This window comes from Sclerotinia sclerotiorum, genomic scaffold (genome assembly GCF_000146945.2).
Source record: "Sclerotinia sclerotiorum 1980 UF-70 scaffold_9 genomic scaffold, whole genome shotgun sequence".
Classification (NCBI taxonomy): Eukaryota; Fungi; Ascomycota; class Leotiomycetes; order Helotiales; family Sclerotiniaceae; genus Sclerotinia; species Sclerotinia sclerotiorum.
The window spans coordinates 1466435-1487469 of NW_001820827.1; the positions used below are offsets into that span (position 1 = coordinate 1466435).

At 38.9% G+C, this 21035-nt stretch overlaps 7 protein-coding genes across 7 annotated transcripts; 2 read left to right on the plus strand and 5 right to left on the minus strand.

Annotated features, from left to right (window-relative positions):
* Positions 1 to 335: 335 nt before the first annotated feature.
* SS1G_07474 (hypothetical protein) lies at positions 336 to 1288 on the minus strand (the record flags this gene model as incomplete). The annotated part of the gene is made up of 5 exons (XM_001591977.1): positions 336 to 371; positions 526 to 545; positions 681 to 951; positions 1159 to 1181; positions 1264 to 1288. The coding sequence occupies 5 exons, from the start codon at positions 1286 to 1288 to the stop codon at positions 336 to 338; spliced, it is 375 nt and encodes a 124-aa protein (XP_001592027.1).
* A 1093-nt stretch (positions 1289 to 2381) lies between these two features.
* SS1G_07475 (hypothetical protein) lies at positions 2382 to 2888 on the plus strand (the record flags this gene model as incomplete). Its single annotated transcript, XM_001591978.1, has 1 exon — positions 2382 to 2888. One exon carries the CDS (start codon positions 2382 to 2384, stop codon positions 2886 to 2888), a length of 507 nt encoding a protein of 168 aa, XP_001592028.1.
* A 5569-nt stretch (positions 2889 to 8457) lies between these two features.
* On the minus strand, positions 8458 to 8876 carry SS1G_07476 (predicted protein; the record flags this gene model as incomplete). The annotated part of the gene is made up of 2 exons (XM_001591979.1): positions 8458 to 8500; positions 8737 to 8876. The coding sequence occupies 2 exons, from the start codon at positions 8874 to 8876 to the stop codon at positions 8458 to 8460; spliced, it is 183 nt and encodes a 60-aa protein (XP_001592029.1).
* Positions 8877 to 9324: 448 nt separating this feature from the next.
* On the minus strand, positions 9325 to 11152 carry SS1G_07477 (hypothetical protein; the record flags this gene model as incomplete). The annotated part of the gene is made up of 3 exons (XM_001591980.1): positions 9325 to 10359; positions 10410 to 10708; positions 10759 to 11152. The coding sequence occupies 3 exons, from the start codon at positions 11150 to 11152 to the stop codon at positions 9325 to 9327; spliced, it is 1728 nt and encodes a 575-aa protein (XP_001592030.1).
* Positions 11153 to 13342: 2190 nt separating this feature from the next.
* Positions 13343 to 14920, minus strand: SS1G_07478 (hypothetical protein; the record flags this gene model as incomplete). Its single annotated transcript, XM_001591981.1, has 3 exons — positions 13343 to 13593; positions 13652 to 14046; positions 14106 to 14920. 3 exons carry the CDS (start codon positions 14918 to 14920, stop codon positions 13343 to 13345), a joined length of 1461 nt encoding a protein of 486 aa, XP_001592031.1.
* A 435-nt stretch (positions 14921 to 15355) lies between these two features.
* Positions 15356 to 15943, minus strand: SS1G_07479 (predicted protein; the record flags this gene model as incomplete). The annotated part of the gene is made up of 2 exons (XM_001591982.1): positions 15356 to 15717; positions 15769 to 15943. 2 exons carry the CDS (start codon positions 15941 to 15943, stop codon positions 15356 to 15358), a joined length of 537 nt encoding a protein of 178 aa, XP_001592032.1.
* A 3156-nt stretch (positions 15944 to 19099) lies between these two features.
* SS1G_07480 (hypothetical protein) lies at positions 19100 to 20886 on the plus strand (the record flags this gene model as incomplete). Its single annotated transcript, XM_001591983.1, has 4 exons — positions 19100 to 19133; positions 19185 to 19215; positions 19297 to 20755; positions 20881 to 20886. The coding sequence occupies 4 exons, from the start codon at positions 19100 to 19102 to the stop codon at positions 20884 to 20886; spliced, it is 1530 nt and encodes a 509-aa protein (XP_001592033.1).
* Positions 20887 to 21035: the final 149 nt, after the last annotated feature.

Consider the following 21035-nt stretch of genomic DNA (forward strand, 5'->3'; position numbering starts at 1 on the left):
AATTCAACAATTAATGAATGAAATCAAATGAAAATTCAATTACAAAATCATTATATAATTGTAAATCAACTCTGAAAATTTCAGATTTTTCGTAATTTTATTGATTGAGATTTTGAAGGTTGAAATTTCTATTTTCGATTTGTATAGGATTTATATATAAATTTGAAAATCTTGAAAATCTTCAATAATTTTTCAACAAAAATTACTAAAAATAAATTATAAATTTTTTGAAATCTTCAAATCAAATAAAATATAATATAACGTGGTTTATCAGCGAGTCGCCACTATCAGCGAGTCGCCACTTTTTCAATAACGTAAGTCATGGCGTAATGCGTCTAATGGCGTAATGCGTCTAATTGCGGGGAACCACTCTATTAAAATCTCAATTACTCAACAATCAACTATAATACAATCTCCAATATCACTTTCAGATTCATCTTCAACTTCTTCTCCAATATCCTCTTCAGTTTCAGTCTCATATTCAATTACTTTCCCTTTCCCTTTTCCTTTTTTCATTATCTATACTTTAGTAGCTTTTTCGGCTTCTATTATTGTATTATATAATTCTTGTATAGAAATATGAAAATGATCCTTCAAAACTAATCTCTTTTCTTTCTTATATATTATATATTTCTTCATAATAACTCATAAATTATTCGCATTGTGTTAGTGAATAATACTTTGAGCTCGAAGTTGCTCACTCTCAATCGTCAATTTTCGAATGTATTGACAAATCAGGGTTGAAAGAGTTGTATCATTTTCAATTGTTGAATTTAAAAGGTTATTTGCTATTTGTAAGATTGCTATATCCAAAGGTGAGCTATTGATAAAGATTTGATTAAAAATATCAAATTGGATTAATTCTTTGGATATTTCGACTTTGAGGGTAAACTCTCGACCCAGTATACAGAATACTCTTTGTGGATTAAATAGATGTAACCCAACTCCCCGCTATACCGATTTAATATTTTGATGATGACATATATCGGCTCGAGCTTTAATATATGCCTTCATTTATTCAATCTTTTGTATTCGTATAAGTTGAGCTTGATTCAAATCAGAAAGTGCTGCGGTGAGCTGTTTTTTCAATGAATCGAAAACCGCAACATCAAGTGGCTGAAGCAAATGTAAGATATGAGGAGGAAGTATAAGAAGTACAATTCGATTTTGAAGGTAATGAACTATAAAGCTTTTATTAATATAAGAATTATAACTATTGTAGATGAGAAACCGATATTTGTTATCTATTTTTGTATGAGTTACAGATTCGAAAACACGTTTTAGCCATTTTAATCCATGAAGATTGCTTGTCCAGCCCTTTGTATTTGCTGAAAAGAATCAGCTATCAAGAACTTTCTTCGGAATCCAATTTTGAAGGACGTTTTTACTTTTAAAAATCCTGAGTAATAGAAGAATGGATTCATCTACATAAATACACTTTACTATTGAAATCTACTCTTGATGGCCTGAATATGCTTGATGTTTTGTACAAAGTGTAGAATCGATAATAATTCGGGTTGATTTTATTATTTCAATTGAATATCCAGATTCATTTATATTGTATTCGTCTTTCTTCTCAATTCTATAATCCTAAATTGCTTTTTGATATACATCAAACCAAGTACTATATGTTTCCTTAATTGTATTATCCATTCTTATAGATTCAATTCGATGACCAATAACAATTGTAAGATGAGGATGTTGTTTGATAAATCGTGGAACTTATTTATGATTAAGAAAGTGTTATAATGAGAGTTCAAGAGAGTCAAATAAGAGACAATCCAAATTATAAGTCTGTTTTGAATATAACTCCTCAACCAATTCTTTTAATAACTGATGGTTTAATAAATAGCCGTTAATTATCAATTGCTTTATCTATTTAAGAAATACATTCTCTTATATAGCAGAAAGTTTCTGTTGTGATTAATATACTTCAGAACGCAATGAACCTTCTTTAATGTATTGCGTTATAATATCTTTAGAAAGCCCTAGTTCTTTTACAGCTTTATATAAAGACTTATACTTTCCATTTTGAACTCCTAATATTGTTTCAGTAAATCGAGATTCCATTTCCTATACTTTTAAACTTTTTCGATGGACCATTGTTGAATTGTTGCTTTTTTGATGGGGTGGTCCCCCACAATTAGACGCATTACGCCATTAGACGCATTACGCCATGACTTACGTTATCTTTTATCATTCAATTTCAAGACGCGATATTTCAACGAATTATTATGGAAATACAATCAAAAGAGGCCAGAATAATCTTAGCTATTGAAGCTATTCAAAAATCAAAAAATCTTACAGTTGGAAAGACTGCGAAAATCTACAAAGTCCCTCGAACTATATTACGAGATAGAATGGGCGGTCGAATTCACAGAATGGAAACTCGAGCAAATAATCTTAATTTGATTGAAAAAGAAGAAGAGGTGCTTATTCAGTATATTATCGATATGAATGAAAGAGGATTTGCATCTAAATTAAATGGTGTAAAAGATATAGTGAATTATATTCTCGAATCAAAAGATGCGAAGAGAGTTGGAAAGCTCTGGGCTCATCGATTCGTAAAGCGTTGTACAAAATTAAAGATGTGTTTTAGTTGTATTTATAATTTTCAAAGAGCTCTCTACAAAGATTCCAAGCTTATTGAAGAATGGTTTGGATTGGTATCGAATATGCAGGCGAAATATGATATTCAAGATTGCGATTTCTACAATTTCGACGAAACCGGCTTTATGATGGGCATAATATGCTCTGGAATGGTTGTAATTAGTTCTGAAAGAAATGGCAGAAACAAGGCAATACAACCAGGCAATCGAGAATGGGCTACGGCAATTATATGTGGTAATAAAGAGGATGAAACTATACCTCCATTTCTGATAGTTTAAGGACAAGTTTATCTTTCCAATTGATATACCGAAACCGATTTTCCTGCGGATTGGGCTATTAAACCTACTTCTAATGAATGGACGAATAATGAGACAGGTTTAGAATGATTAAAGCACTTCGATAAATATACTAGTCAACGAAGAAAGGGCAAATATCGAATATTAGTATTGGATAGGCATGAAAGTTATGAATCGATACCTTTCCAATCATATTGCAAGTCAAATGACATTATATGTGTAAAGTTATTATCGCATTCAAATCATTTAATTCAACCACTTGATGTTGGATGTTTTAGCATATTCAAACGTTTATATAATTGTCAAATTGATGAGTTTATCAAGGTATATATCAATCATATTTCTAAAATTGAATTCTTTATAGCTTTCAAAGTTGCATATCAATAATCGATTACAATTCAGAATATGAAAGCTAGCTTTCGAGGAGCAGGACTAATACCATTTGATCCTCAAGCTGTGCTTTCGAAATTAGATATTCGAATTCGCACACCTACCCCTCCATCGATCCTTTTGGAATCTGCCAACTCTTGGGTCTCTCAAATATCTCATAATCCAACTGAAGCTCTTTTACAATCAACTTTAGTGAAATCTCGAATTGCTCGATATCAATCAAGCTCTCCTACATCTATATTCAAAATTGTAGTTGTATTAGTTAAGGGTATAGAACGACTAATTTATGAGAATACACTCTTAAGTGTAGAGATTCATATGCTTCGGAAAGCAAATGAGGCATTAAGCAAATATCGATATATTAAAAAAACTTAATTACATCAAGGAGGAGTATTTACTGATTAGGAAGCTATAGATATAATATCACAACAAGAGGTGGATATTCAGATTCGATGCGACGAGCGTCAAAATAGGGGAAATTCCAATAGGGAATCATCTACTAATCGATGCTGTAGTAAATGTGGAAAGACTGGTCACAATTCAAGAACTTGTTCTAATAATATAATAGACCCTAGATTATTAGATTCTTAATAGTTTAAATCAATTGATTCAATAATTGTTGATTAAAATAAGTTTAAAGTGGTTGAATAAGTGAAAAAGTGGCGACTCGCTGATAGTGGCGACTCGCTGATAAACCACGTTATTAGGATTTTAAATTTTAAAATATATAGAAAATCTGTTAAAAGGAATGACCTCACACAGGGAATAGTGGGAAGCTGATAGGGCAGAACTGAGGTAATATTGGTCTAGTAGGTTGATCTCTCTTCTAAGTTCTACGGAAGTGCGAAGCTCTCTGTAAGAGAGCTTCTCAATCTAGTCCTAACAGGACTAGTGCCCTGTGCACGTGCTACGCAGGAACCATTCACTTTAACATTATATAATAAATTTATAATTCAAATTTTATCAAATTACATTGATTGGTTATAAAGTTATTAATAGGTGAAAATCACGATTTTTGATGTAAAAAGGTGGTCCAAAAGAGGGGTGATCCAAAAATGGGGTACTAGACTTATAAACAAATCGAATTAAGTTTTCATGATGCCAAGGTAACGAGTGAATGGCATGCTGGCTCCATTTCCCCTATAGATGGTAAAATAAGTATCTTGTACCATTTAAACACTGTAAATGCTGTGAGATTGGTAGGCGGACTTTCCCCTCCAGATATCAAACTTAATGATGGGGCGAAATGACTTCTCAAGTTATCCAGAAATGCATCATCTCGTTTAATTTACAGAATACCTTGACTTAAAAGAGGACTGAGACTTAAGAATCTTGAAGTATATTTTTCAAAAGGCACCTATACCACTGATGGCGGGAATCTACTTGCGGTCAAAGTTAAGCAACAGTAACGAACAGTGACAATCAATCCAAGCCTACTTCAACCGTCAATATAACCCGAAACCGACACTTTTGATCAAGGAATATGCTACATTCAATCCTTGATCAACTTGAACTCCTTTTGGCGTCCGAACCACCGTAAAGCAATTGGAAAAGTGATTCGGAGCTATTTGATAGATCTTTAATACGAACTCCAGCTGTAGGGTTCTTAAATAAAAAGGCAAAAGTGGGGAAAACAAGAGTAATTATAATTCTTTTTAAAAAATCTATTAATATCTTGAAGATAATATTAATTAAAGGATATTTAAGATATTGTGACCAAAAGGGTGTTTATAGACCAGCAATTGTATTTAACTTGGAATCTACAGGTGAAGAGCACCTGTAGATAGGGATAGCTACTCTATATATAAACAAATGAATGGCCTAACCACAATAGCTAAACAAAAAGAAATCATATTTATCCCTCCAATGATCTTACTTTACCGATAACCATTGATACATAGTACTTGTTCGGATCTGATCCTCAGACCACCTAAATCGTATACTAATTGTGACGGAAAAGTCGTAAACGGAGTCAATTCAATCACTTAGAATCTAAAACTAAAGAACTAAGAAGATTCTAAGTAAGAAGGTCTTTATATAAAGGGCTAGTGCACGTGAGCCACTAGTGGGTAACAACCGTCACGTAACACTAATCCCGAGTAATCATATCATGTGTGAACATGGTTAATGTACCTGAGGTTTCTTATATAATAAGGGTGGGAGGAAAGCAGGGGTTTCCATCACAGATATCAATAAATTTTTCAAGAAGAATTATAATTATTGATTTCAAAAAAATTGAAAATTTGAATTATTAAAATATTACTTTTTGAAAATACAATTTTGAATTTTGAATGATACATATATATTTGATCAAATAGTATTATAATAATATAATATATATAAAAATAACCAAAAAATCATCTTTATCTATTGAATTTATATTAAAAACCTATAATTATTGATAAATTTTCAATATATTAAATAATAATTGAATAAAGATCGAATTATTACTTTTTATATTAAGATAGAAATCAAAAACTTTCAGATTCTTTAAAGATCCTATAATGATACTCTATATAACTCTTATTAGTTGATTTATGGTTTTTATATTTAGGTAATCGAAGAAGGGTCTGAGGACGAGATAAGTTTCATGTATATTGTCAAGGAAAAAGGAGTGGATGAGTGAGTGATAAGCGTGACCAAATTTCAATTTCCATCGCTGTGAAAAATAATAGCATGAATAGCTCACATCATTGAAAGCTTCCTCCTCTGATTAAACACTCTCCAAGCTTGAAAAGTCTCTATAGCCTTCTTTCAGAGCTCTCATTACATCTAAAGAGCATATTAACATCATAGGTGTCAGTAGTTTCACGAGAACGACTCTTTTACACATTCAGCTAACATGATCACTCAGCCACTCAACTCCCTCGAAAAGGCGGCGAAACTAGAATTCTTCATTCCCACACAGGGGAAGTTAAAACCGATGAGAACGCCAATATGCTTGACATAGAAAGATCACTCCAGAAGAAATGATATATTTGAGCGGGGCTAGCTTTAGCATAAAGGGAAAACTTCATACCGATATCATATTGAAGCTCTCTGTTTTCTAAGCGCTAATCATAGCAGCATCAGCATAAATGCAAAGCATCCTGGACCCCTTCTGTGTACATGCACATCTAGATTTCGTAAAACCACACGACAAGGACATCCCATATTTGAGAATGACATGCACTCCCGAGTCGAAGTTTGTGATAGTAGTAGATCTACCAAGCCGATAAACTAAATACAAGAGAAATGTTTTTCCGACTCGTAAAGTGGACCATTTATTACTTTGATATTTCACTAAATACAGTGGACAGTATAGAAATAATGAACTAATTAACCACATGTCAATCGACCCAAGAATTATACGCGAATGCCTCACCTGTCATTCCAGAATCACTGAGAGGAAAAATAAGAAAATTGTAGAAGTAATTTCAACCGTCAAAGAGCCAAACAGTATACAGAGGACCGCAAACCTCAAAACAGATAGCGCAGAACAAAAAAATATCGACTACAGCCCAATTCCTCCACATTGGGATGCAACAAACCATGGTTCCCTAGCATATTTTCTCCCAAATTCCCACTATCCAACCAGTAACATCCCATCATTGAAAGCCCCAATCCCAAATTATGGTAATCCCCGGCGGATCCGCGCATCGGGTGTAGGGTTTATGGCGAGCTAGGACAAAAACAAACTATTCACGACTCTAAACATGAAGTTTCAAACTTACTCTCTCAAAGCTTCGGTTTACATACATCCAGAAACTAGGCAAGTTTAAAATACCATGAAGAAGTAATCTTACATCTTAAAAATGTATCCAAAAAGAATGATAAAGGCTGCGATATATTCCCTAATGACTCCCTCCCTACTTCTCATATTTGTCCCTAAACCCCAGAGATTACTTAAAAATCCTCTAGGATCTTAGAGTCCCACTCATGCACAAGTGAATTTTCCTATGCAAAGCACCCCTCTCTGTATCAAAATCCCCCCAAAATCCCTACAAATCAATGACTAAATTCATTTATCTACATCACACTCCCTCAACCGCAAAGCCAGGTCTCCAAAAACCTCCCACAGTATCATCATCCAGCGCAAGGGCACAACTTAAAGAGGTGAAATTCACTACATACATAGATACGATGACTTAATTATCTACTTGAAGGTGAATCGAGGTATTCTTTCCCCCTTATTTACTCTTTATAAACCACTGGTTCTCCAGCTTTAGGAACGTAAGAACGATGAGTAACATGGTCACAATGCGTGGTTAAGTGATATTTTTGAGTTTTTCTGTTCAAAAAATCTAGTTTCGTGCAAGAAAGAGGTGAGATCTGAAGGTGGAAATGGTTGATTTCTCTATTGAAATTCTGAAATACTGTAATATGAATTTTGTTTGGATATTTTCACTGCTGTTCTATTTTTGTTGCTGCGTGTATGTATCATCTAGCTGATCAGGTGGAAGTATCCGTCGATTAGAAATAATATGTATATGGTACTACCCTTTTCCACCGGAAATGCCCAGTGGTATTTACCCAGTATCGAAGCAAGAATATCTGATCCCTCTAGGACGCCCAATCTCCTTGAATCCTAGGTAGCTTCATATATGAGAAGTATAGACATTGGCTAATCAAAGGGTGATAAAAAGGATCTCCTAGTCTCAGCTCGAGCTGAAGTGAAATGACTGAAAATGCCAGGCTTCCAACTGTCCGCCAAGAACAGCAATCCTACCAAAAACTAACTAAAAAGAAAATCAAACCAGCTCTGCCGTTATGTAACTTGTAACCGTGTGCGACAGACCGGGGCGTGATCACCCTTCAACACATACCAAGATCAATCAATCATAAACATAGCAATCTCAAGGACACCAGCTCAAAATTTACCAATCATATATGCTTATCATAAGTCCGTACGAGACGACGCAGCAAAATGGCGTATGATGTAGGTATATTTATTTAGTGACACAAGATCCAAACTCCATACTCAAGGCTAAACCTTCCCTTCCTTTCACTCCACTTCCCGATCCCCAAGCATTATTGGGTACCAAAAAGCCTCGAGACATCCAAGAAACCAATGATATCATTGTAAATGATTTCGCATCTCGTGGCTCAGGGAATTCCATGTCTTGTAACGTAACATAGCATCGAATGCATAAAGAACACGGCTTTCGGTTGGTATTGCTTCTTATGAAGCCCAGCCTAGCAATCTCGATAGTTCTTGCCATAGCCTGAAGGCTTATAGTGCACAGTGCACTCTAATTATATGAAGATTGTAATCTTATATCATAGGTAGTGTTTTGACAAGTCATCTGCACATTACCATCCACTCGGATTCCTCTCCGTATCTTTATTATTTCATGCAAGGATAATCCCGAGACCATGCCAGAGGTATTGTCGGTGTATTTTTCATACGCTTTAGTACCGTCCATCATCAACCACCCAGAGTTCCAGCCACATCACACACACAGTCATCTTAGCTCCTCGACACACTAATTTCTCGTTCCTTTTTGGTAATGGAGTGTCGAAATCTAAGACATAGCTTCTCCACAAGCCAATAACTCCCCGCCTCTGAGCATATTCCCCACTTAAAGAAAGCCATGTCATGCTCGGCTCCAAACATTCAACATAGATTTGCAACAAAAGCTATGAGTTGGTTCTTTATCCAGCCATGCCAAGCACCTAGATATCCAAGTCAGAGCTGAAAATAGATGTGTACAGCGTGAATGGGTTTACTACTTCAGTGTACATTCCTATATTTGGAACGATGCATTGGCTAAATAATGAAAGGAAACTGAGACCTTCACTAAAATGCCTACGGTATATTGATATGGAGTGGCTATGAATGCACGGGCTATATATAGTATACCAGATAATATAGGCAATATGAATGGAGATCCCGCGCTTCCGGAAGTCTGATTTTAGGCAATATATGCAGCGCGCTTGCGATATTGAATGGGATATTATATTGCTTTAGCGATGGTTCCACACAACAAGCGAGGTCATTCTCACTCGACGAAAATCGTATTCGCTTCATGATTTATATTTCAGGCAATTATCCTTCGACAACTTCCTCTTCAATCTCCCAACCATCCCATGTTGGTGTATCATATCCATTTGGACGACTGGCTCTGTCAAATCCAACTCTTAAACCTTCAATAGTAACTGGACTTCTACACCATCGAATCTCCTCCTTGAAACCCTTGCTATATGCCTTTTGCATGTTTTTCTCGTCGAACAATTCTGGATGAGCTCGGCGCATGCTCTTCAATGCTCTTCCACCTACTTCATCCACACTATCTGAATGCCTAAGGTCGAAGAAATGGTCATCGTGATCCTTCCTAACCTTGGCCTTTATATCATCCCCATATAATCCTAATCCTAACAAAAACACATCATATTGACACAAGCTAGTGGTGCCTCTCCAACTACCTCCTTCCTTGGCTCTTTTATACAACCCTATTAGAGCAGAAATAGCGCCCATACATCCAGTTCCGTAATCAGACATTGGGAACGGAGGCACAACAGGTTCGTCAAGGCCCATGAATTGACCTTGAGCCCAAGCGACACCAGTGACACAATCTGCTATCTGTTGCCAACCAGGTCTACCTGCCCACTCCCCTTGGTAGCCAAAACAATCTTCGGAGACATAAACGATTCCTTTGCCCCTTCCTTCAATCAACTTCACGATTTGTTCTGGCCCGTATCCTAATCGCTCCAAAGCTCCTGGTCGATATCCATCAAGAATTACATCTGCAGATTTTAACAATTCTTCAAAGATGGCGCGACCATCTGGAGTTTTCAGATCAATATCTGCGGTATGTTTGCCGGTGTTTCCATCGACTTGGAAGAATGGAACATCGGAGAGGTTAGGAGATGTAACTTTGATAACTTGGGCACCATATTCAGCAAGTGTTCGACCCATTGCAGGTCCTGCAATAATTCGACAGAGTTCCAAGACACGAATACCAGATAATACTTGGGGTTTTGAGGTTGGCGTCACGGGAGCCACATTTGGAAATGGGCATGATGGAGAATCATCCTGAAGTTTACCAAGTTGCCATGGAGGTAGGCCAAGAATTGTTTGACCCTGAAATAAAACTTAGTAAATTTTCAATGGAGTCACAGAAATATTCTTACATGGCTTGTTTTTTTGAAATCTTCCCATTTCAATGCTGTTACACCAGCCTGATGTATCTCAGCATTCATCACTTCCAAGTCTGCAGCAGTATATTGCTTGACATGTTTTTCTATAACGTTGATACATTCCCGATAATCTGTAAGATCCGGCCGATGTGCTTCCAGTCCAATCATGTTCAATGTCTTCCCGGCTTCCAATGATCCATGGATATGAAAATATTCCCCTGGATTTTTCGTCTCATAAAGGTTTGCTGAAAGTCTCCGATACAAGATAGCTTGTGCTTTGAGTAAATCTGTGTCTGTAAACTACGTGAGTAAAGGTTTCTGAGAAACTTCCAATGAAGATTACCTTTCAGCTTTGATTTGACATCGGGATGCTGTTTGTTCATGCCAGCAATTGTAGCGATGTAGGTAGAGAATAAGAAAGTAGCAGTCTGCTCAAGATTGATCTCAATCCTCCTTTTCTGTTCTCCATAGCGAAGGTCTGCAATGGCAGCCACAATGCTTGCTTCTACTGATTTTAATGCAACTGTGGCTTCTGTTTCCTTAAAGGGACAAGGGAAATATATTTGAGTGCCATCAGTTGCAGTTGTATAAGTAACATCTTCTAGGTGTTTCAACACCTCCGAGGGAAGCCCACCACCGACTAATTGCTGTAACTTTCGAGTGGCTTCTTGGGAACCATCGATCACGGAATATGGAGTCGCACCAGAATTAGCTGATATGTCATTGGGAACTCCCATGTTGTTGTACGTGTTTTCAAAAGTAGAAAATCGAGAAGCATATTGATGTTCTTCTTTCATATTCACGGGTATTGAGTCCTTATATAAGTATTTTGTTTAAGGATGAGGGGCAAGTCAGTTCTTTGATGTGCCCCGCTCTTCCCTACCTAGCTAAACATCATCATGCATCACCTATAGACGATAGAATAGTTCTCGGGAAATATGGTACGTTCCTGGTGGCTACTTCCTCATCTCCGATGTCATGCACTTGGACAAGTATTGAATCCGGTCGCGGTCCGAGAATTTCCCACCTTGAGAGTTTATCGGGTAGTTCAATTAGTTCCGACGATGAGGGGGTAATATCCGATAGAACCAACGTCGCGACGGATGCGAACCGAATTGAAGGACATGAGCTCGAGAAAGATGTAGGATCTGAAAAAAGATCGTATACACTTCGATAGCAAATTAACTACATGAGGCAATTGGAAACAGAAGGCGACATGCCGAATGTTGAATGTCGGGGAGATAAGTTTTGATGGGAAAGACTTTTGTTTGTTCCCGAGGTTACCCTCGTACAAAGCCCGGTGAGCCACACTTTGCTCCGATTACTCTTTCACCAGCCACATCTCAGGTTTTCATTCATTCATTCAACCAACATATGCATATATCCAATGCAATGCAATGTAACTGAAGAGTTTCATCCGAGATCAATATATATATATCAGGATTCAGCATCTCTCAAGCTACCCTGTCTGCCAAGCTGAAGCGGTATTTTCAGTATCCGGCCCGCGGGAGAGATATTCATCCCTTACCAAGTTTCCGGGAAGTCACTTCGGCATGCTCATGCATGCAATTGGTTTCTTTCAAAGGCCTGGTAGTCTTGTAGTCAAGAGCAAACAACCACTTGAGCAATATTTTCTTCTTATTAGTGGATAATATATGCATTTTAATTTGCAACCTCATCAAATTTTAGATACTGGGATTGGTGTATCAACATAGCAATTCGGTATGCAAGTGCAACCTCAAATGCCTCCATCCGAATCCGATGTCACGATACCTAGTTTTTGTACTCGGTGAAACTTTTAAAGATGTATATGTTAAAGTGAATGGTTCCTGCGTAGCACGTGCACAGGGCACTAGTCCTATTATGACTAGATCGAGAAGCTCTCTGTAGGAGAGCTTTGCACTTCCGTAGAACTATGATTATGGGTGATTTACATAGAAGGTCAATATAGCCTCAGTTCTGCCCTATCAGCTTCCCACTATTCCCTGTGTAAGGTCATTCCTTTTAACAGTATAGGCAAAATTAAAAATACTTATAAGTTTTTCAATCTTTGATAAAATTTGTTACCAGTTTGCCGTCTAGATCACGTGGAAGTGCTCTAGGCTCTCGAGGTGGTTTATAACTAGGCGTCAAGCAGGGACTTAAGTAATGACAATAATGCAATTCGTAACTAATAGTAGAGTATACTAAATGATTGATCTTGAGCACGAAACTCTATACAAAGGAAATCCATCTAGATTATATAGACCTTCGTACCAATGGCTACTCAGTAGGATCAATGCAGCTCAGTACTGAGCTCATTGATCCTTATTGAGCCAGTCACGTGATATTGATTGCACGTGAGGGTTTCCTGTTACTCGGCGTAACACTTATGCGTCTTTAAAAAATTTATCGAGTATATATAATCGTATCAAGAGCACAGAAGGTCACGCAAGAAATTTTCATATCCATAGATAGCCATTTATCCCATAATTCCAATCGTTGCAATTCGTCCATAGCTTAGATCCGAACACTGGTTATAGATACTGCAAGCTTGCAACTCTAGCAAATATCAATAATCAAATACTGGTTTACAAGAGAAATATTTGATGTAGTCTTACCTCTAAATATGAATACGGTCTTATATCATTCAGTTGATCACTGAATAAGATGCATGAAAGGCACTCATCATAAGTTTATGAATATCACTTTAAACCCGGTAGGTAGACAGAGTATTGTGAGATATGAGATAAAATTAACTAGTTATTCTGGCATTACGATTTTTCCTTCTTCTTCGTTGTCCCTCGTTCTTCGTCTACTTATACATACTAGAGAAATATAAGAATATTTCCATCAAACAGTCCATAACCCCATAACTCAATAATAAACTCCCTTCCCTTTGATTTCCACCCCTCTGTCCTTTCCCACCTCCCTTCCCCTCTACTTCCCTACTTCCCCGCACCCGGCACATCCGGCACTCTACTCCCCACGCTCTCTCCCGGCAAAGAAACCTGATCCTCAAATGCCCCTCCCAACTTCGCAAAATTATAAAGTCCATGCACCATCGCCTCCTCATGTTCTTCTTTCCCTGCGCTATCCCTCGTTCCCTCCGTTGGGAATTTCTGTCCTACTTCTCCGGCGACTTTGGTTATTTCTGTATGCTGGGTTATGGGGAGGGAGACGGAGAGGGTATTGGATACTAGGTAAGGGATGTTAGAGTGATGAAAGAAAGGGCACGAGTGGAAGGAAAAACAAACTCTTAGGCTCAACCCCAATTTCAAATTCCAACTCCCCAAAAATCCCCTCCAGATCTTCATCCAATCTTTGAGAGCCTTTCCCAAAAAAACTCGGCTTCCTCTTCTCCCCCGCTAAATCAACCAATCCATATTCCATACATTCTTCCCCCTCCCCTCTCTCACTCAACCCCCTCAACTTTTCCGAAATACGATTTTCCAGCCTCTTAATCCTAGATGCCGAATGAAATACATGAACAGGTGGATATTGTTTTTCACTCGGTCGTTCGAGTAGAAATACAAATGTGAATTCACGCGGAAGACCGGATTCTTGTTGACAATTTTCCTCGAGGGAGAAATGAAGGAGCGTATCTGGGTAGCGGGTTGAGTGGTGAAAAGTGCTGCGTGTTGAACCTTGTCTTTGAGTTTTGTGTTAACTAATACACGATGCGAGAAACAAAAACGGGAGGAAACATACATCTTCATCATAGTTCCCACAACTTTACTCTTCTCCTCTGAAAGACTAGGATTAACCGTTGCTTTTGCCGGACCCTGCGTAATTCCCAAACTAGCTCCTAATTGGAAATTCCACTTCAAACTCTCCGTGCTAATTTTTCCATAAGTCTGATGCGGTGCATATTTTAAGAATCTCAAGTATCCCCCTTTGTTCTTAACTTTAATATCAACAACCGCACTCTCAAATCGATGTGCAGGTGTAGAAGGATGGAATATAAAACTCAGAGCAACAAATGTTACATGGATTGTATGTTTAGTATGTAAATTGGCATCAGAATAGATACCATGTTGTAGGCGTTGAAGATGCACGGAGATGAATGTATGGCCTGGGAAAGAGTTTTCGAATAGAAGATGAGAGTTTATTTGATATTTTTCATCTGGACCATTTTTGTTCGATCTGTTTATGTTAAGGAGAGTATTGGATGATTGGGATGTGGATGAGATTTTCGATGAAGGTGTATTGACAAAGGTTGATTCTGCTGAACCCGAGCTTCCTTCTTTTTGAGATCCCTTGACTTTTGGAGCCACGATAGATAATGTATGTACCTTTTTGAGAATAGACAGAGCTGGTTCAGATGATGTGTCATTAAACGCACCCTTTTTGGGAACACCTGTACTTGAGGCATTCTGATCTGATTGAGTCATATCATCCACGTTCGAGGTCCCAGAAGGGGGTCTTTTGGTAGATGACTTCTTCTCAGAAGATGCTTTCGAAGGAGCAGCTTGTGAGACACGGCGACTGATCGACTCGCAGTGCTTTTTTATGTAAGAAGTCATTTTGAATATTGTTGAATGATGATTGTGAGAATGAGACGAATGCTAGAGAAAGATATATAGAGTACCTGAAAGAATGGAAAGAGTGCTTAAGAGTATTGTCTTGTGACTCTTACCTTCGAAGTAAACTATAAGATACACCAAAGCATGAGGTCTCCGTGATACTAAAAGAAGGAATCACGCAACCTTGTGTGACGAATTTCTGAAAGTATAAATTGTAGTTTGAGTTTACAACTTACGATTTGCATAATCGGGCCTTCCGCCTGATGCTATCGGCGTAATTGCCGTTGGATAGTCATACCTCCAGGTTTTGTTGCAATCTTGAAGGGAAAATAACCCACTGGCAGCTGAATGACAAATCGTTACTTGTGAGAGTCCTCAGGATGTGCAATCGTTGGTCCGGATTTGATATTTGTTTGAAAATTGATTTGAAAGAATTCAGTCCTTCGGATCCAATTGCATAGCCACAACTATCACTTCTGGAAACACTTCTGTTTTCCTTATTTCTTGAAAACCAAATTTCGTGTACAGGCGAGTCCCCACAGGAGAAGCTTGGAGCAAAATAGGAACTTGTTCCTCTTGAGCTAAATCAATTCCATATTTCAACATCATTCCACCAATACCGCGACGATGAAACTCAGGTCTTACTGCTAATCCAGCCAACTCTAAATAGTCTGGAATTGACCCAAATATACCGGCGGTCAAGTTTCTCACGTGGTGTATCTTATCCCATGGTAGGTCGCGATCAAGGAAATTTTCGGTATACCACATTTCCGTTGTTATTAATGTTCTTTCCAATTCTATGTTGATGATTAGTTAGGTGACGACTCGGAGATCTCGTGAGAACATACTCGCAAATAAACCGTCAGTTTGCCACTTGGTCGCTGCTTCGCTCTTGCCCACTCTTGTCCAATTTGAAAATCCAAGAAATTCAGGCTTTCCAGACCAAAATTCATCGTTTTCGTCGCTCACTGAGACAATACAACGTGTATTGGCTTCAACAAAGCGTTTCCGTATACGTAACATGCTTTTCCGACGCCGTGAACCATTTTCAACTGCCTTTGGAGGAAAGAAAATCTTTTGTAAAGGGTCATCCCGATATGCTTCACTTACGATGTCGGCGATGTAAGGCAAATCATCCCTAGTCAATGGTCTGAGATGCATGGCCGTAAATGGAATGGAAGACTTTTCTCGACGATAGAAAATTAGGTCTCGGAGAGAAGCATGGCCATAGCAGTAAAATATCGATACTTATAGTGGGTGGTTATCCTTCGACTTCGGATTTTTTGTCATCCTAGTTGCCTGCTCAGATAGGAAGCTCGTAAGTTCTATTTCGTTGAGCTGAAAGCTCTCAACCTTGCTAACTAAATGACTGCATGGCTAGTTAATGCTGACTGCAGTGACTACGGACGTAGACTACCAGACGACACGTGTAAAGAGTGGGAATGAAGCAGTGTACTCGATTAGAACATTAGATAAGGTAAGTGAAGATGACTGTAAGATAAACTCCGCAATGTTAAGCTTTTCCTGTTATCCAGATACGATTATGACCACGGCTAAACATGGTTTGTGGAGAAGAAAGTTGGAGGTTGATGCTGAGTAGAAATAATAAACAAATACCACTATTAACCTTGGTGAACCTACCTCATATGAAATTGAGGTTGTTGATTTTTGGCGATGGCAGAGGAGTAAGGTAAGGTAAGGTTAAGATTATCCATGATAAGGTTAAGGTTGAGCTTATTGGCCGACAACTACTCCGCGCGACACAGATCATTTTGCACCGTGACACAAGCGAAACTGGTGAACCTTAACATACTGGGGCAAATCCATTGAAATCATCATTTGACATAACATTACATTTTATGGTCAAGAATCCAATTATCCAGTATTATTCAATTACCTAGGTATTCTGTGGTTATCGTGTCACAAGGAGATTCTACCAATACAAGGAGTATATGTCTATTGCTCCGCCTACCGGTACGCTTTATTGCTTTCGTGCTAAGTCTTACAACATACTTCGACTATTGCTTCTCCTACATCCCGCATCTGCACCTGTCATGTAACATCGGGTTGCCGGCTAGGATACCTCTTTCATTCATGAATCAATCGTCACAACTGCTTCATCCTTGCTGGATTTAAGCATTTTGTACCTCCAAAAGCCCCAGCAGATAGGATTTTCAACACACAATTTTAATTTGATCGCGATTGTCCGAGTTGCTGGGAAAGAGCACAAGAACGTGTATGGCTGAGATACCTTCGAATTCACGATCAATGTCTTTCAAAAGCACGAGACGAATCCTCAAGATGAAGGAACACGAAGGCCGGCCAGAGATAAATGTCAAGCAGTCAAACTTCAAGATCATGAAAAGTACTCGACTGCTATACCTATCATTTCTACGTGCCTTTCCACCATGAAGAAATAGATATCAAATCTCAGGTGTCAAAGGAGCCCTTCTTTTGGCGTCATGGTCGTAACTTTTCCGCTTACCCCGCCACAGAATCTTGCTAAAACGAAAACTTCAATATTTATAGCTTGATCACGATCCATACAAACTCAGCCCTCTTTATCGTGAAGGCGTACGATGCAGAAGAAATACGCAATACCCGCATAAGAATATTTACACTTGACGGCCATAACAAACTTAGCGGAGTCCCAAAACGAATGAAAAAGTTTGGGATACGAAGTTAATGATACCGCTGTAGCAATAACTGTTCTACAGCAGCACCAGCATGAGACCCTTCCTTGCGTGTGGAGAAGATGACATGCATGGTTCAACGAAGTTACACGAAATTTTAACACTGCAGCTACAGTGTAAAGGACAAGTTCAGCATCTTCAAGCGAAGTATTTATTCCCAGGTGGAATAAATGATGCGAAAGTTTGGTCTTCCGAGTCCCTTACCCCTCGGCCAGAGAGTCATCGGTCATTTCCTATTGATCTCTGCTATTGCTGTGTCCACGGTAGCATACATGAGAAAGGGCAAAATATAATCTCACAAATTTCCACTATCTTCTCTAACAGCCGCACAAAGATACGCAAAAGCTTTCTTCATTTCAATAGTTCCAAGTGGAGGTTAACGTACCTAGAAATTTTTAAGCATCATAAGGTAACATTCACGACAAGGTTTTCATCTCAAGTCGGACATCTTATGCTGGCGTTCCTGATTAATGGATGTGGTAACCACAAAAAGGGATGAGAGAGAATGGGGTTTGTCAATCCGGAAAGATAGGTTAATGTTACTTGAACGTTCTGGGCGATACCATAAGTTTTCAGAAAGGATCAATAATAACTTCAAAGGATTGCAACTATACATCAACTTGTCATGGGCGGTTTGTCTTTGTCAACCGTATTTTGAGGACGCCATTCTCTCCGAAGACTGATCAGATCAGAAATGTGCTCAATGATGTTCTACAGATGAAATGAGGAAGAGAATTTTATCGTGCCTCTGCGCTCTAAGGTCATCCGCATTCTTCACTCGTGATAATTCACGATAATCCTGCCGAGTTATGTATACTTATTATAGCTAGGAAATATATCTGCATTTTTCTCGGCCAGCGGGAAAGCCGAGCAAGTGTACATTGGTCGGGATTTAGAAAATAGCTATTCTCTTCTTGTCTAGATTTTTGTTTTATCATACTATCTATAGCTTCCAACATTGTGGATTTCGTTGTTACCATGCAGGCACCATGCGATTGTATCTGCAAATAAATGTTGTGGTCAATACTAGCAATAACTGCATGGATAATTTGCACGACAAACGGGTAGCTGCCACAAATGAGCACCAGAGTCGCAGTTTATTTCAATGAATGCTGTACTTCTTACTAGTCTCTGAATTCGGATATGTATATATTGTCGCAGCCCATCTCTACTATCTATTCTCCTTCATGCTCAAAGTAGTTCAAGTAATTCCACTTTGATTCCGATAGGCATCTTTCGTCGTTAAATATTCCCTTCTGTCATTACACTTCCGCCATCCGAGATGTTGGGCTTTAGCTCACTCTCTATTGCTGCGGCAATATCTACACTCCTTTTAAGGACCAATGCTAGTCCTCTTCTTGCTGAAAGATGGGCACCAGAGCTTCCAACATGTACAAATACTACAGATTTTGTTTATGCGGGTTGCTTCATAGATCCTAGTAATCCAAGCGCTTTGCTGTTTAGAACCAATATTAACAGTCAAAACATGACAGTTGAAATTTGCGTCGATTTTTGCAAAGGTATGCCCTTCCAATTCCTTCGTGAGCGAAAGGATGACTGATAGATTGTAGGTAATGGGTATAAATATGCTGGATTGGAGTAGTAAGTACCTTCCACCCCAGAAAGAACAATAATTAGTCATTTTCTCCTAATTGAAAATATAAAAAACTAACCTTCTCATAGTTATGGCGAGTGCTTTTGCGGTGCCTCTGTTGGTGGCCCACAAACTGCAGAGTCAAATTGTTCATTCCCATGCACTGGAAATAAGAATGAATCTTGTGGAGGCTATGATATCCTCTCTGTATATCAAGATACCACATTCCCCACAGTCGATACCACTACCATTTCAGATTACTCACCAATGGGTTGTTATTCTGATCTTGGACCCAACGGTCGCACCCTCGCTTGGAAACAAGACCAAATTCCCAATGCCGATTTGACAATTGAAGCCTGTCTTCATGCATGTAAAGAAGGGGGATATGCATTCGCAGGAGTTGAATACTCACAAGAATGCTATTGTGGTGTAGTTCTTGGTAATGGAACTATCAAAGTAGACGAGTCAAATTGTCAAATGACATGCAATGGGAACACGACAGAATTATGCGGCGGCGCTGCTAATATTTACCTATACATCGCGGAAGATTTGTTATCGACGGATCCTTGCAATGGTAATCCAGGTGGTCCAGTAGTATCATCTTTTTCAACGAGTTCTTATTCATCTACTTCGACTTCTGCTTCTTCCCCGGCTTCTTCAACTATTCAAACGACGATTACTTCGACGTTGAGTTCATCCAGTTCGAGCTATTCTTCTTCTTCTTCGTCGAGTGATACTATTTCAACTGCGGCCGCTTCAACTACATATTACTCGCCACCACCATATTCACCTCCACCTTATACGCCGCCTCCCTATTCTTCGGCTCCGGCATCTTCTTCGCCATATTCCTCAGCCCCTGTCTCATCTTCCTCGTCATATTCCTCACCTCCAACTACATCTTCCTCGTCATATTCTTCAGCTCCTGTCTCCTCAGCTCCCACATCATCTTCTTCTTATCCATCAGCTCCTGCTTCATCTTCCTCTTCATATTCCTCATCTCCAGCCTCTTCCTCATCTTCTTATTCCTCACCGCCAACTACATCTTCCTCTTCTTACTCATCAGCTCCGGCCTCATCCTCATCCTCCTATCCATCAGCTCCGGTCTCATCGGCTCCAGTTTCATCGTCTTCATATTCCTCATCTCCAGCCTCTTCCTCATCTTCTTATTCCTCACCGCCAACTACATCTTCCTCTTCTTATTCATCAGCTCCTGCCTCATCCTCATCCTCCTATCCATCAGCTCCGGTCTCATCGGCTCCAGTTTCATCGTCTTCATACTCATCAGCTCCCACTTCATCCTCTTTGTCTTATTCCCCAGCTCCTGCGTCATCTTCCTCTTCATATTCCTCACCACCAGCTACATCTTCCTCTTCTTACTCATCAGCTCCGGCCTCCTCTTCCCCTTCATATTCATCGGCTCCAGTTTCATCGTCGTCCTCCTATTCCCCACCTCCTGCCTCATCTTCCTCCTACTCATCAGCTCCCGGTCTCGTCCTTCTTCTTCGCATTCCTCAGCTCCCACTTCATCAGCCCCAGCCTCATCATCGGGTAAGTTTAATCAAGTTACAAATCTCGCACCCTTCCACATTCATTTCTGTTTCATGTACCCTATGAATTTTCACATTTTGTCTTTCCGCCTCCCCCCCCCTCCTCACTTTTTTTTTCTAAAATAGCCTTAATCTCTCAACTTCCCACGAATTCTTGCCAAAACAATTACCGACTGATTAATCTTCTAGTCAATTTCATCGGCTTATCCATCTTCAACGTCCTCAACTTCGGGACCAACGTCTCCAGAATCATCTTCCTCTACAATTTATACTACAATTTC